The sequence below is a fragment of the Nicotiana tabacum genome, chromosome 13 (genome assembly GCF_000715075.1).
Source record: "Nicotiana tabacum cultivar K326 chromosome 13, ASM71507v2, whole genome shotgun sequence".
In the NCBI taxonomy this organism is placed as follows: domain Eukaryota; kingdom Viridiplantae; phylum Streptophyta; class Magnoliopsida; order Solanales; family Solanaceae; genus Nicotiana; species Nicotiana tabacum.
In genome coordinates this window covers 26,380,486-26,392,901 of record NC_134092.1, presented here as the reverse complement: position 1 = coordinate 26,392,901, position 12,416 = coordinate 26,380,486, and the positions used below count along the sequence as shown (strand labels likewise).

The 12,416-nt window shown below is 32.7% G+C and overlaps 1 protein-coding gene across 1 annotated transcript; it reads left to right on the top strand.

The window, feature by feature from the left end:
- Window positions 1-521: 521 nt before the first annotated feature.
- On the top strand, window positions 522-5,949 carry LOC107808544 (isopentenyl-diphosphate Delta-isomerase I). The gene is made up of 6 exons (XM_016633077.2): window positions 522-737; window positions 3,090-3,145; window positions 4,554-4,645; window positions 4,964-5,066; window positions 5,185-5,322; window positions 5,493-5,949. The coding sequence occupies exons 1-6, from the start codon at window positions 673-675 to the stop codon at window positions 5,744-5,746; spliced, it is 708 nt and encodes a 235-aa protein (XP_016488563.1). The 5' UTR covers window positions 522-672; the 3' UTR covers window positions 5,747-5,949.
- The last annotated feature ends 6,467 nt before the right edge of the window (window positions 5,950-12,416 follow it).

Genomic DNA, 12,416 nt, shown 5'->3' with positions numbered 1-12,416 from the left:
TATTCCTTTTCTTTTGCAGGCATCACATAGATAAATAACTACAATATGCCAAACTTGACTTTGACCGAAAATAGTGAATGCGTAGTAAGAAAATATCAGCTAAACAGCACTAGTATTATCATTGAATAAGACATCTCGGTAGTTTACTGGAACTAGTGATTTTCTTTTCCAATCAAAATTAGAAAAGAAAGACAATTCAATTGGAAGATGCAGATTTACTCATTCGCAATTGTTATGTTTCCTTTTTGTTCTTTAAGTGAAAATTTTTATTTGAACAATTTTTTAAAATGATTTCAAAGATCTCTTCTCAAGTTTCGTTTTGTAACACTAATCTTGCTTACGAATATTTTATTTACCTTCCATTATTCGTTAGAGTAAAGTTAGTATAATAAACCATTTCTTCTTATTATTCTTTTTGGTTAAATTTGTTACGATAGTGAGAATGTTAGGTAATGGTCAAGGGAGGGAATAATGTAAGGATAATAACAAAAGGGTAAGAAAAAGAATCAACAAGTGATGGCGGAAACTCCAATAACTTAAATCTGACTGACTACGCCAATCTTATTCAAATCTGTCACCTTAAATCTTCTCTTATATAATAACTTCTCCTTCTTCACCGTTATTACTCTCACTCTCTTCTTCTCCAATCAAATCTCACTATTTTGCTGCAGAATGGGTGATGTTGTTGCTGATGCCAATATGGACGCTGTCCAACGCCGTCTCATGTTTGAAGACGAGTTCGTTCTCTCTCCTCCCTTATACTAATTGTTTCATTTTTGCCACAAAGTCTTACATCTATTGTATATATGTCAATGTGAGATTTAGAGAATGTCTAGAATCTTTAATTTGCTTTTTTTAGACAGAATGTTTAATTAATGAAATTGAGCTTTAGTAAAGCGGAACGGATACACAAGATTCATATAGCCAACCTCAGCTTGTTTGAAATTCATTCATTGATTTTTCATTTAAATTAAATTATATGCATATGCTATTTCTTCTTAAAATCATTTTCTTGATCTTTCTGGCTTTTGATTGATTGGGCATGAACTGGTCATATGTGAAAATCGTACAAGTTATACAATACGGCATCAGGATATAATTTACAAAAGTTAACAAACAGTGTCAATGTATTGACAGAAGCAAGTTTTATGAAGGTAGAGATAAAGATATCTATAAAGGAAAACTACTTCTCCCCATAAGTGACAAAAGTCATTTTTCTCCTTTTCATGGAAAGATTTTCTAAACATTTTAATTCAAAGTAACCAAACACTAGAAAATGATTTCATCAAACACATTTTTCAGTTGAGTGTATATCCTTTCATGCCCAATACAATTTTAATATGTGGTATTGGATTCATATTTGTCTACCTTCCCAAGGTAGGGGTAAGGTCTGCGGACACACTACACTCCCCAAACCACACGTGTGGGATTAAACTGGGTATGTTGTTGTTGTTGTTGTTGTTGTTTTGTTGATGTTGGATTCAGATTTAAATGTGAAATTACTATAAAGATTTAAGGTAAGAGAGTTGTGTTGCTCCCAAACGCACACGCAAGTATACGTGGTCGACAAGTAATATAGGATTGTAAGTCCAAATATCGTACCCACAAGGACTTGTGATTAACTATCAACTAAATTAAACCCAAACAATTAATCTATTCAAGCGAATCCTAAAGTATGAATATTTGACTAAAACTAATCTAGAGTAACAAACTAAGAGATTAAAGGAAACAAGTCTGCAATCTTAGAGATGAATTCAATGGGAGAAAATATTCCACAGCTATGGGTTAACTAACAATCCCGTTGAGTTTTTCACTTAAATCATCTAATTAATTTATCTGGTTTATTGATTGACAGGGTTAATATTGCTCGTAGCCTTCTCCCGAAGTACTACTCGCCTATTCAAGTTAACCTAACGCCTATATTCCTATGGAATTAGGATTAACAAGAACGCATTAATAATTCCCGTATAATAACCAAGCAAGGCGATTAGGTATATCCCTATCCTAACCGCAAATCCGTTCCCGATGCTCGAGTTCAAGATCTTGCTCTACTCAATCTTATATGCAATCTAGAATTCTCTCTCCCGAGTTCAATCCTAGATTTATAGATAGTATTCAATTGGTGATCAAACAATCAAATAATTATGTTCAAAATTGAATAAATAAACCAATATGATAAAATAATAAGAAAAACTCAAGCTTCAAACTACAATGTTCATGTAGCACCCACAACTCTAAAACTAATAAACTATGAGATTAAAGGAAGAGAAGAGAAGAAAAACTGAGAATCCTTGTTCCCGAGTGTTCTGTGCTTGTGTTTTTCTCTCAAAGTGGCGTCTCTCCCCTCAAAATAGGCTTAGTCTTGCTTTTATACGCGAATGGGCGCTACTCTAGCGCTGGGATTTTTGAGGTTCTGGAAACTGGTCCCACATTGCCTCTGGAGGACTCCTACAAATTAAAATACAACAATTATTACATTATACATCCGAAATTTACGAAACATGAGTAAAATGCGAGGCAACATGCATATAAATATACATAATTTAAGCCGAATATCAAGTTACTTTGTTGTTTTACTTGCGACATCAATGAATTTTAATTAGATTGCTATTGTTTTAATTATAAGTTACGACGTACCTGCTATTTGTTTCTTATATTTGGGAGAAAATACTTGACTTTCTAAATTTAAGGAAGATTGCTATTCTACATGCAAGATGAGATCTAATTTTTGCCTCTTTAATTGTAGCCAGGATTTGAAGTTTATGGGCTTTGAACTTGCACACAAACCCATAGCTCATTGTAGTTATTGGGTTCGTAATTTAATATATAGACATATTTAATGGATTTCCTAATATAAATACAGGGTCTAAGCAAAAGCTATTGGGTTCGTTTGAATCCGCACTTCATAAACTAGCTCCGCCTCTGTGCTTTTGTGAACTTAAGTCGCATTTCATGACTCAGAAAGCCAATCTGTTCTAGATTTTCTTTCTACTTGTTGTCGTCAATGTATGATCTGCACTGATAGAGTTTCCACAACTTTCTAACCGTCTTCTCCTTGTTTAACACTTTCTCTTCTTTAACTCTTGCAGATGTATTTTGGTGGATGAGAATGACCAGGTTGTTGGTCATGACACCAAGTACAATTGTAAGTTCAGATTTTCGCTTCGCCTTTGAAATGTCCTTGTGTTGTATCTTCTTGTGTATTTCCCTAGGTGGCTGCATCTTATTTTGACATTGAAGGTTTCTGTGATTCAATGTCGATGCCATGTCATGTTCGGTAAACATAATCAAGGGAGTTTGGTGTGGTGGATAATCTAGAAGTCGCAGATTTTCTAACTTTAAATACTTTACTTTTTAGATCTCTTGATAAAGTGAAAAGATGCTTGCTGCAACCTTCAATCTTATTCTTATCTTCTTTAGGTGATAGCATCTATTGAATCAATCAGCATCATTTTCCCTTTCAAAAATAAAAGTTAGATCATACTAGATTCATTTCGATCTTGCATTTTCGCTGATTTATATTCAGCAAATATGTGGTGGAGTCTTTCTCTGCATTTTGTGCTAAACATTCTATTATTCACATCCCTTGCCTTGGTGATGGACACACTTTCTTCACTGGGAAATTCCAACTAAATCAAAGTGGTGTTTGTTGCAACCCTAAACTAAATAAATACATGTGTCCTCTATGAAACTGTTTAAAATTTTAAATGAGCTAGTCACACAATTCAAGAAAGGTGCTTTGCCCGCCAAGGTATTTGGTTACTTGAAGGGAGCATGTTCCAGAACTAAAATAAATAAATAAATGTCTCTTCTCCACCAGTTTAAAGCTTTTGGATGAAGTAGGTACAAAATTCAGCAGTGTCCTTTTTAGAGAGACCTCTGTTTTCTTCTTCGATCATTTTTAGGAAATCTATTGGTTAGGCAGCTAATTGGAATTTTATGCTGTGAAGATTTGTGTAAATCCAAATCACCTTTACAGAGCTTAGCTATCGAAAAGCATTCACTTTGCATCACTGGAAAAAACCTCGTTAAAGAGTCTAGAAAGTCTAGATTCTTTTAACTACATTAGCTGGCTATTTGGTGGCAATGTGCTAGGATATTGGCTATTATTAGGGTGGAAGAATAGAGAGCGGCACGAAGCATCACTAGATCAGCTGCATTCTTTTTGCAATGATTGCAAGTGCTTTATTGTACAGAAAGGAATATGAAAACAAGTCCCTCACATTTTCTTCCTTAATAGAAAAGTGAGACATGGAGAGACTAGAATAGTAAACTTTCCTCCCTTCTGTGTTTATATTATCTGGTAATCAAAGGTGTTGATTTTATTGACTGGTAGCTAAGTAAACTCTAGTATTAGATTAAGAGAGGATGAAAGGATGGCTACTATTTCACATTCAGCTTTTAGCTGTCAAGAACATAGTAAGAAAGGAAAACTTCTCTGTTTCCACTCACAACCAGGACAAGAAAAGAGAAAGCATCACATTCTTGTTTATACAATCAATGCTTTTTCATGTCTTATATTTTTGCCCAAATAATCTACTATTGATGTGCAGGTCATTTGATGGAAAAGATTGAATCTTTGAATTTGCTGCACAGAGCTTTCAGTGTATTTCTTTTCAACTCAAAGTATGAACTTCTTCTTCAGGTATGTGGCATAAATAAGGTGCAAGTTTTGCAGTGTAATTGCTGTCAAAACACCTCAGTTGTTTCTTTTCCTTTCTAATAATTTTACAAATATTTATAGAAACGGCTAGTTGAAGTAATCTGCTGAATGATTATATAGAGTACAATAGTGGGAGTTCTTGGTATTGTCAGATATCATCTCAATATTAGAATATTAGTATTGACACAAGCTATAAAATAAGCAGTCATAAGTTGTCAAATTATTGTAGTTGAGATGCATTGTTGTAGCTTTCGAAGATTAAAATGCTTAATATATGTTATTGTCGCGTTCTATGTGTAGCAACGATCTGCAACAAAGGTAACCTTTCCTTTGGTGTGGACGAACACATGCTGCAGCCATCCGCTCTACCGTGAGTCTGAGCTAATTGAGGAGAATGCACTTGGTATGTTTTCTGTTTGAGCTGAATTTCTAATTTTACACCAGCTTCTCTTCTTTAACTCATTCTATGTCATAAGTTCTAATTAAATCTATCTAAATTCTGTCATGATTTCAAACTTTAGGGGTAAGAAACGCTGCACAAAGGAAGCTTCTTGATGAATTGGGCATTCCAGCTGAAGATGTCCCAGTTGACCAGTTCACGCCATTGGGCCGTATGCTTTACAAGGCACCATCTGATGGAAAGTGGGGAGAGCATGAACGTAATGACGCATCACTTTTGTACTTTGATCTTAGTGTCTCTATCATTTGTTGAACTACTTTTGATCTTTTGCAAGGGATTTACTAGTATCAAACATTTGTTGATTGCATTTGATCTCACAGAGAGTGGAACGTGGTATAACTTGTGACTGATCTTTCTTTGTTATTGCAGTTGATTATCTTCTATTCATCGTCCGTGATGTTAATGTGAACCCGAACCCAGATGAAGTTGCTGATATCAAATATGTGAACCAAGAACAACTGAAAGAACTTTTGAGGAAAGCAGATGCAGGTGAGGAAGGTTTGAAGCTATCCCCTTGGTTCAGACTTGTCGTCGACAACTTCTTGTTCAAGTGGTGGGACCATGTTGAGAAGGGGACTATCCAGGAAGCTGCTGATATGAAAACCATTCACAAGTTGACTTAAAAAAGGAGCCAAACTTTTAACATGGTTGAACAAAAATACATTCCTATTTCTATAAACTGATAAACTTGGCAGTAATATTCTCAAGCTTTCCTTTTGCATCCCTATGTTTGTTGTCTCTGTGAGAAATATTGATCAGAACTTGTAACATAGATGTGTCACTGTTGAATCTAAACAAACTAGCTTCTTGCTTTTTGCTTGGGAAATTTTATGTTGTCCTAAATTTTCTGTATCATATGATTGAATTTGCCATTTTAGCTTCAGTGAGAATGTGAATCAATGACTGAAGAAGTCTATGAAAATGCCATATTCTCACTGAAGTGGTGTTCATTTGCTATAATTGCACAGTTTCACATTTTTAGGAAAAATAGACGGTGAAAGACCTGACAAGCTCATAAGATTGATCGGGTCTTAATATCAAATCATAGCTCACTTAGGTAAACAAATACTACAAATTTTCTCTTCCAAATGTGCTTTTTCCTTCCCAAAACTACTTTTTTCTCATTCCCATGTTCACTACCCTGACATTTACTATTTTCAGTCAAACACTTTCTCTCTTACTTTTGTTTTTATGTTACATTTCTCTCTTCTTTTTTCTAGAATGTTTTCTTTCTCTCTATCTATTTTTCCTTTATCTTAAGTTTCTCAATGTCCTAATAAATGGAGTTTGGGATTTAATGACTTCACAGTTAAACTCAAACTAATGAGTGCAAGTTGCTGAGATTTTAAAAGTTACGAAAAAATCTAAGTGTGGAGAATCAGTTGTTCAACTAAGTTTCATTGATTTTGGTACTTTACAAGTTGGTTCAAAGGAACCTTTTTTTTGAATTACCAGACATCCAAAATCGCTCGCAATAGCTTCTTCTAATGGTGTTAGTTTAATGAAGATCTTTAGTTGTGGTGGGTTCGATTTTGCAAAAATAGCACGGGCTAACCAGTTTTCGGACTTGTAATTGAAAAATAGTCAGCGTTTGCAAAGTCATTAAAAAATAACCACTATTTTGCTGCAATACGAACCGGTCCAGCATAATATACTGGAGATTTGTGCACTTGTGTATGAACTTCCAGCATATTATGCTGGAACTCCAACGCGCGAAAAGTTCCAGCATAATATACTGGAGATTGGAGCACCTGTGTATGAACTTCCGGCATATTATGCTGGACCGATATATTATACTGGAACTCCAGTATATTATGCTGGAATATTTTCTGGATTTTGAACAGTGTTTTCGTTCAGATTTATCTTTACATGAAAAGTGACTAAATTTCGATTACTTTTAAAACTGTGGCTATTTTTCAATTACCACTTGTAAATCTAGCTATTTTTGAATTTCTTCCTTCGATTTTAAGTGGGATGGTAGGACGGTACTTGTATTAAATTTGTGTGTAAAGTTGTATATACACTTATATAAAGTTATATATACACGATACTTGTATAAAAGTTTTATAAACATTGTTATACAGTGTATGAAAATTGTATATGCATTGTATCCTATGTTTGACAGTGTATTATTTGTATATATATTAAGTATCCCGAGTGTATTTGTGTATCTAAAGTGTATACTGAGTGTAGCCCTAACGTGTGTGTGTGTACTGAAGTTGCCAGTGTATCCAGAGTGTATACCCGACGTATAATTTATGTATACTCAGTTGTTTTTGTATACACACTAAATTTATAAAGAATATCCGTGGTGTAGAATCAATTATGCTTTATGTTAAGGTAGCTTTTTAAACATATACATCAGTGTATATGAAATGCACATCTCTCTCTCTCTCTCGCACATAATCTCTTTTTTTTTTTTAATTTTCCCTTTCAAAGCTGAGTTTTTCAAGTGTTGTATTTTATTTCAAAAAGTATTCTATTTTGTTTTAAAATTCACCAGATTTTTTGGATTTTATAGGACGATGATCTATTTTTATTTGGAAACAGCCTCTTTACCCCAGGGTAGGGATAAGGTCTGCGTACACACTACCCTCCCCAGACCTACTAGTGGGATTATACTGGATTGTTATTGTTGTTGTTGTTGTTGTTGTAGAACATTGAAATAATTTGTATTTCACGTTACTTTGGAACTGAAGGTATATTTTTCATTGCTGAAAGTGATTTGGATTATCTAGTGTAGGTTGAGATGCGGTTGATGTTTTTTTTTTTTCACCAGCTAGTTATTGTAATTAGTTTTTTGCTTCAAAATTGTGGAATTGATCTTTGACTAGCGGCTGTTAAATTTGGCTCGAACGGCTAACAAAGTACTCCACTCGTTCCAATTTATGTCTACCTGTTTGATTGGGCACGAAAATTAAGAAAAAATGAAGATTTTTAAAATTTGTGGTCGTAAACAAGTCAAAAAGGGGTCCAAAGTATTTATGTTGTTATAAAAACTTCTCATTAAGGGTAGAATTAGACGTTTAAATTAAATTGTTTCCAAATTTTAAAAAGGATCATTCTTTTTGGAACGGACAAAAAGGAAATAGATTCATATAAACTGAAACGGAAGGAGTAGAATTTATAGGGAGAGGATTGGAAGAAATATAGGAGAATAGTGGCTAAGCCCACTCTAAAACAAAGACGAGCCTCACTTTGATATCAAAATAAATAAATAAACTTATCTAAATCAACACTAAAAACTAATTCTTGAAATGAGGATTTTAAGACTATATAAAGAGACCATTCCATCCCTAATGAGCCGATGTGGGAGTTAACAATTACTCAGAGAACGTTTTCATAAGTATCAAAGACTTGTGAAGCTTGTAAATGTTGTGTAGGTTTTGGCCGAGGAATCCGCAACTTACTTTCATCTATCTATCTATACTATATTAAAAGCAGAAAATTCCTTAACGAAATGTCGTTCGTTTTTTTTACCCTTTAAATATAAATTTCACACTAGACAAAATAGTCATTTTATTTTTCTAATATTTAATAATTTAAAATTAATTAAATTTTTAGTAATTAAGTCTTTCCTTATTTGAATTATGTAGGAAGTCCTAATATTTAGGACTTTAAAGCTAATTAATATTTTATGTTATATGTAATTCTTTCCTTTTAGATTTTATTACTTGAACACAAAATAAGATAAACAATAATTCTAAACTAAATAATGAAATATGCTTTGACTTAAACACTTTCTTACCAAATCCTGGAAAAGTTCAACTCTTCTTCTTAAATGTCGTTTCAATTTGAAGTGTAAGGACTACAATATTTTAAAAACAAATTTAAACTAAAGAATTTATTTAACAACCACTTACACAGTAAAAATAAGATGGGCATTGTTTTACAACGGAAAGGAACACATTTTTCTCTATAAGAGTATGAAGATTCACATTTATTTTCTAATATAATATTTTATCTATTATATTTTTATTAAACTAAGTAACATGCTATCTCATTTATTAAATACTGACAGTTGATATAGTATTTTTAATTTCTTAATGTTATACAAAGTTAAGTAAAGATTTCACAGCTGGAAGGTGTATATACTGTAGTTTGCGTTTTCAACTATTTCCTCAACAATTTTTTTAGCTTTTAAGCAAAAGCTGAAAAAGGTTGCTTCTCCAAAAAAATAAATACTTTTGATATTTTTAGGGCATGAATACCTATATCTAAAATTCATATTAACCAAACTAATTCATAGTAACTTTCTGGATTTTAGAATTATGTATTAAAATTTTCATAAAGTTATTTATCTAATATTATATAACAGTAAGCTAAAAAATAATTACGTGAGAATATTTTAAAATATAAGAGTATGTATGTTGTTGGAAGTAAGATTTGATTAAAAAAAAAAGGATATTTTCACATCAATGTTGAGATTAAGAGTAATATACGTTTGAAAATTTAAGCTCTTTTTCTGTTAAGATTTGTTTGAATATTTATGAGTTCCAACAGGAATAAGATTAAACTCATATTAGGTACTTGAGCAAATAAAATTTATTATTTTTAGGACATCGACAATACTGAATTATCGAATGATATTTGAGTAAGAGTCAAGATATTACTGTATTATATTAGGTCGAGCTATTAAAATAACTATATAGCTCATATATTAACGTTATGATGAGACATTAGAGTACTTTTGTGTGATAACATTTTTTTCTTTATTAAGTTGGCTAAGTAGGATGAATATTCATCATTTTCAAGAGCTTGTGCTTTTTAAAATTTTATTTTATAACTCAATCATATAGTTTAATAATATTTAAATAATTTTTAAAATTTTATATTCATTGATATGGAATACACGCGTCTTAACACTAGTTATCATATAAACGGATTACGAAATTCGATGACTGAGATTTCACACGGTTTCAATATGTCCCTATAGATACTAATTCCTAAAAGAATGCCAACACAACATTGAACGCCATGTACAATCTTAAACTTGAGGAATAAAAGACGCATAAATTTAAAGACTCTAGATTAAGAAAGAAAGGAAGAAGCATATATGATTCTGCAAAAAAAAAAAAAAAAAAAAAAAAAAAAAGGAGATGAAAGAAGTAAAAATATAATTTGAAACTAATTTTTTCTTAGTGCGATGAAAGTTCACGTAGATTTAAACGGAATTTTTAGATAATTTAAACGGTTAGCCCTCCCAAAAATGGTAAGCTAGTGATTAAGTTGTAGAATTTAAACACACAGATAGAGCCAACGCAACGGAAATTATACAAGGAACGTACCTTCAGCCATGGTTGTTCAAGTGATATGAGGAATTGCCTTGGAAGAACCTTGACAGAAAATCTAGAACCTTCTAGTCTGTGCCTATCGTAGGATGCCAGACTGATAGCGTCACATGCGTATTTATAGGTAGGGGTGGGTGTCGGTCGGTTCGGTCGGTTATTATGAGAGTAAAGTTCGGTTTATCGGTTTTCGGTTTTGTAATATTAACAACCAAATCAAACCAAAGTATTTACGGTTCGGTGCGGTTTTTTCAAAGTTAGGTTCGGTTATTTTCGGTTTATTTTTTCGGTTATTAACGGTTCAAGATTTTTATATCTTGAATTTACTTCCGGTGGTCATAAACTTCCAGTGGTCATAAAATACAAGAAACTTTGTTTTAAATCAAGCATTAATGCAAATTGAGTGCTTTCAGCTACTCTAATCTAGAGAATCTTGGAATAAATAAATACAAATCTAGTTGTACTAGAACAAAGTTCTATTGTTAATTATTGGATTCAATTCCTTTTAGAGCAGCCCACTACTACTGTTTCTAGTATCAATATGAACAACATAACAATTAACAAAATAATAATTAATCCACTAGCAGGATTTCACGTCCAAACAGAACACAATAGCTACCAAAAATTGCTCAGAGATCAATGAAACATCAAAATAACTTAGCAGAAAATTATAGAAAGTCAAGTCCATGTTCCTATTTAACAAAATAACGTAGCATAGAAAGGGATCAATAGAAGAAAGTTACATGTTGACTTTCACTTAGCGGAATAATCAACACAAGAAATTTTTACCAAAATTGAATGAGCTGAGGAACATAGAAAAGGAACTCAAAACTCAGAAGAAGTCGCAATAATCTGAGGAAGAAGGATGAGCGACGAGCTGAGGAAGAACGCGTCACAGTCGAGCTGAGGAAGAAGGCAGCAGTCGCACAGAGGAACCCTAAATCTAATTTTTGATTTAGGTTTGGAAAATGAGAATGTATCAGTAAGACTAAGTCTTAAGTAATTAGATTTGAGTAGATTGGGTGGGCTTCAAATGGGTATTGGACTATTGGGCTTCAGCCTTAAGATGGAATATAAGTTTTGGACTCTCAAAAGAACCCATATGTTCAAACGTATTTTTCTCAACTAATACCCAAAATTTCGGTTTTTCGGTTTAACCGAAAATCGAAATACCAAAACCATAAACCGCACCGAAAAATTAAAATTTAATAATTTAAAAACCGTGCACCGACCGAATAACCGAAACTAAAAAATCAAAATTCACGGTTCGACCGATTTTTTCGGTTCGGTCGGTATTATGCCCACCCATATTTATAGGTATGCTAGGGACTCTTAGGCAAATACTTTAACCCTAAGGACTTCTCCATAAATTATAATTGTCCTAGGGACTCCTAATAAAAACCGCTTCTTTCCATAAAAAAAACCACCATATATGCATAACTACAGAATACTATCTCATATATTATTTACTTGGGAGACAAGGTAAATAATTTATTACTTTATATGTGGGCCATACTAAAAGTTTCTAGAAGAGATGGTAAATTTCTAACATTCTCCCACTTGGCCACATATTAAAATCAGTTAATCCTTTATGAGTAAAAAAACATAATAATATGGCCATAGACTTTATCACTCAACCAAAAGTTATGCAACAATCACTTTAACTAGAACATATTATTACATGAATCATGGTGGTCATGCTCTTAAACAAACAATTCCTCCCATGTATTACAATATACAATATGTTCTAACAAAGTGTCGACACCTTTATGAATAAACTTAATATAACTCATTCAGAGTCCAACTTGATTGATCCAAATGACCATAAAATAATACATGAAAAACCAAGTGTGCACTGTCATGTATATCAAAATAAACATAATGTCTAGACAAACTGTTAGAGAGTAAAGCAAAAATAAATTGAGCTACTAAGCCCCTTATGGGTTACATGATCCTTGAAAATATTAGCCACCAGACCTTTAGTGATAGAATCAATAATCATCAA

Coding starts and splice junctions, on each gene's coding strand:
- LOC107808544 (XM_016633077.2), top strand. CDS start 673: ATGGGTGATGTTGTTGCTGATGCCAATATGGACGCTGTCCAACGCCGT. Junction 738..3,089: donor CGTCTCATGTTTGAAGACGA/GTTCGTTCTCTC, acceptor TAACTCTTGCAG/ATGTATTTTGGTGGATGAGA. Junction 5,323..5,492: donor AAAGTGGGGAGAGCATGAAC/GTAATGACGCAT, acceptor TTGTTATTGCAG/TTGATTATCTTCTATTCATC.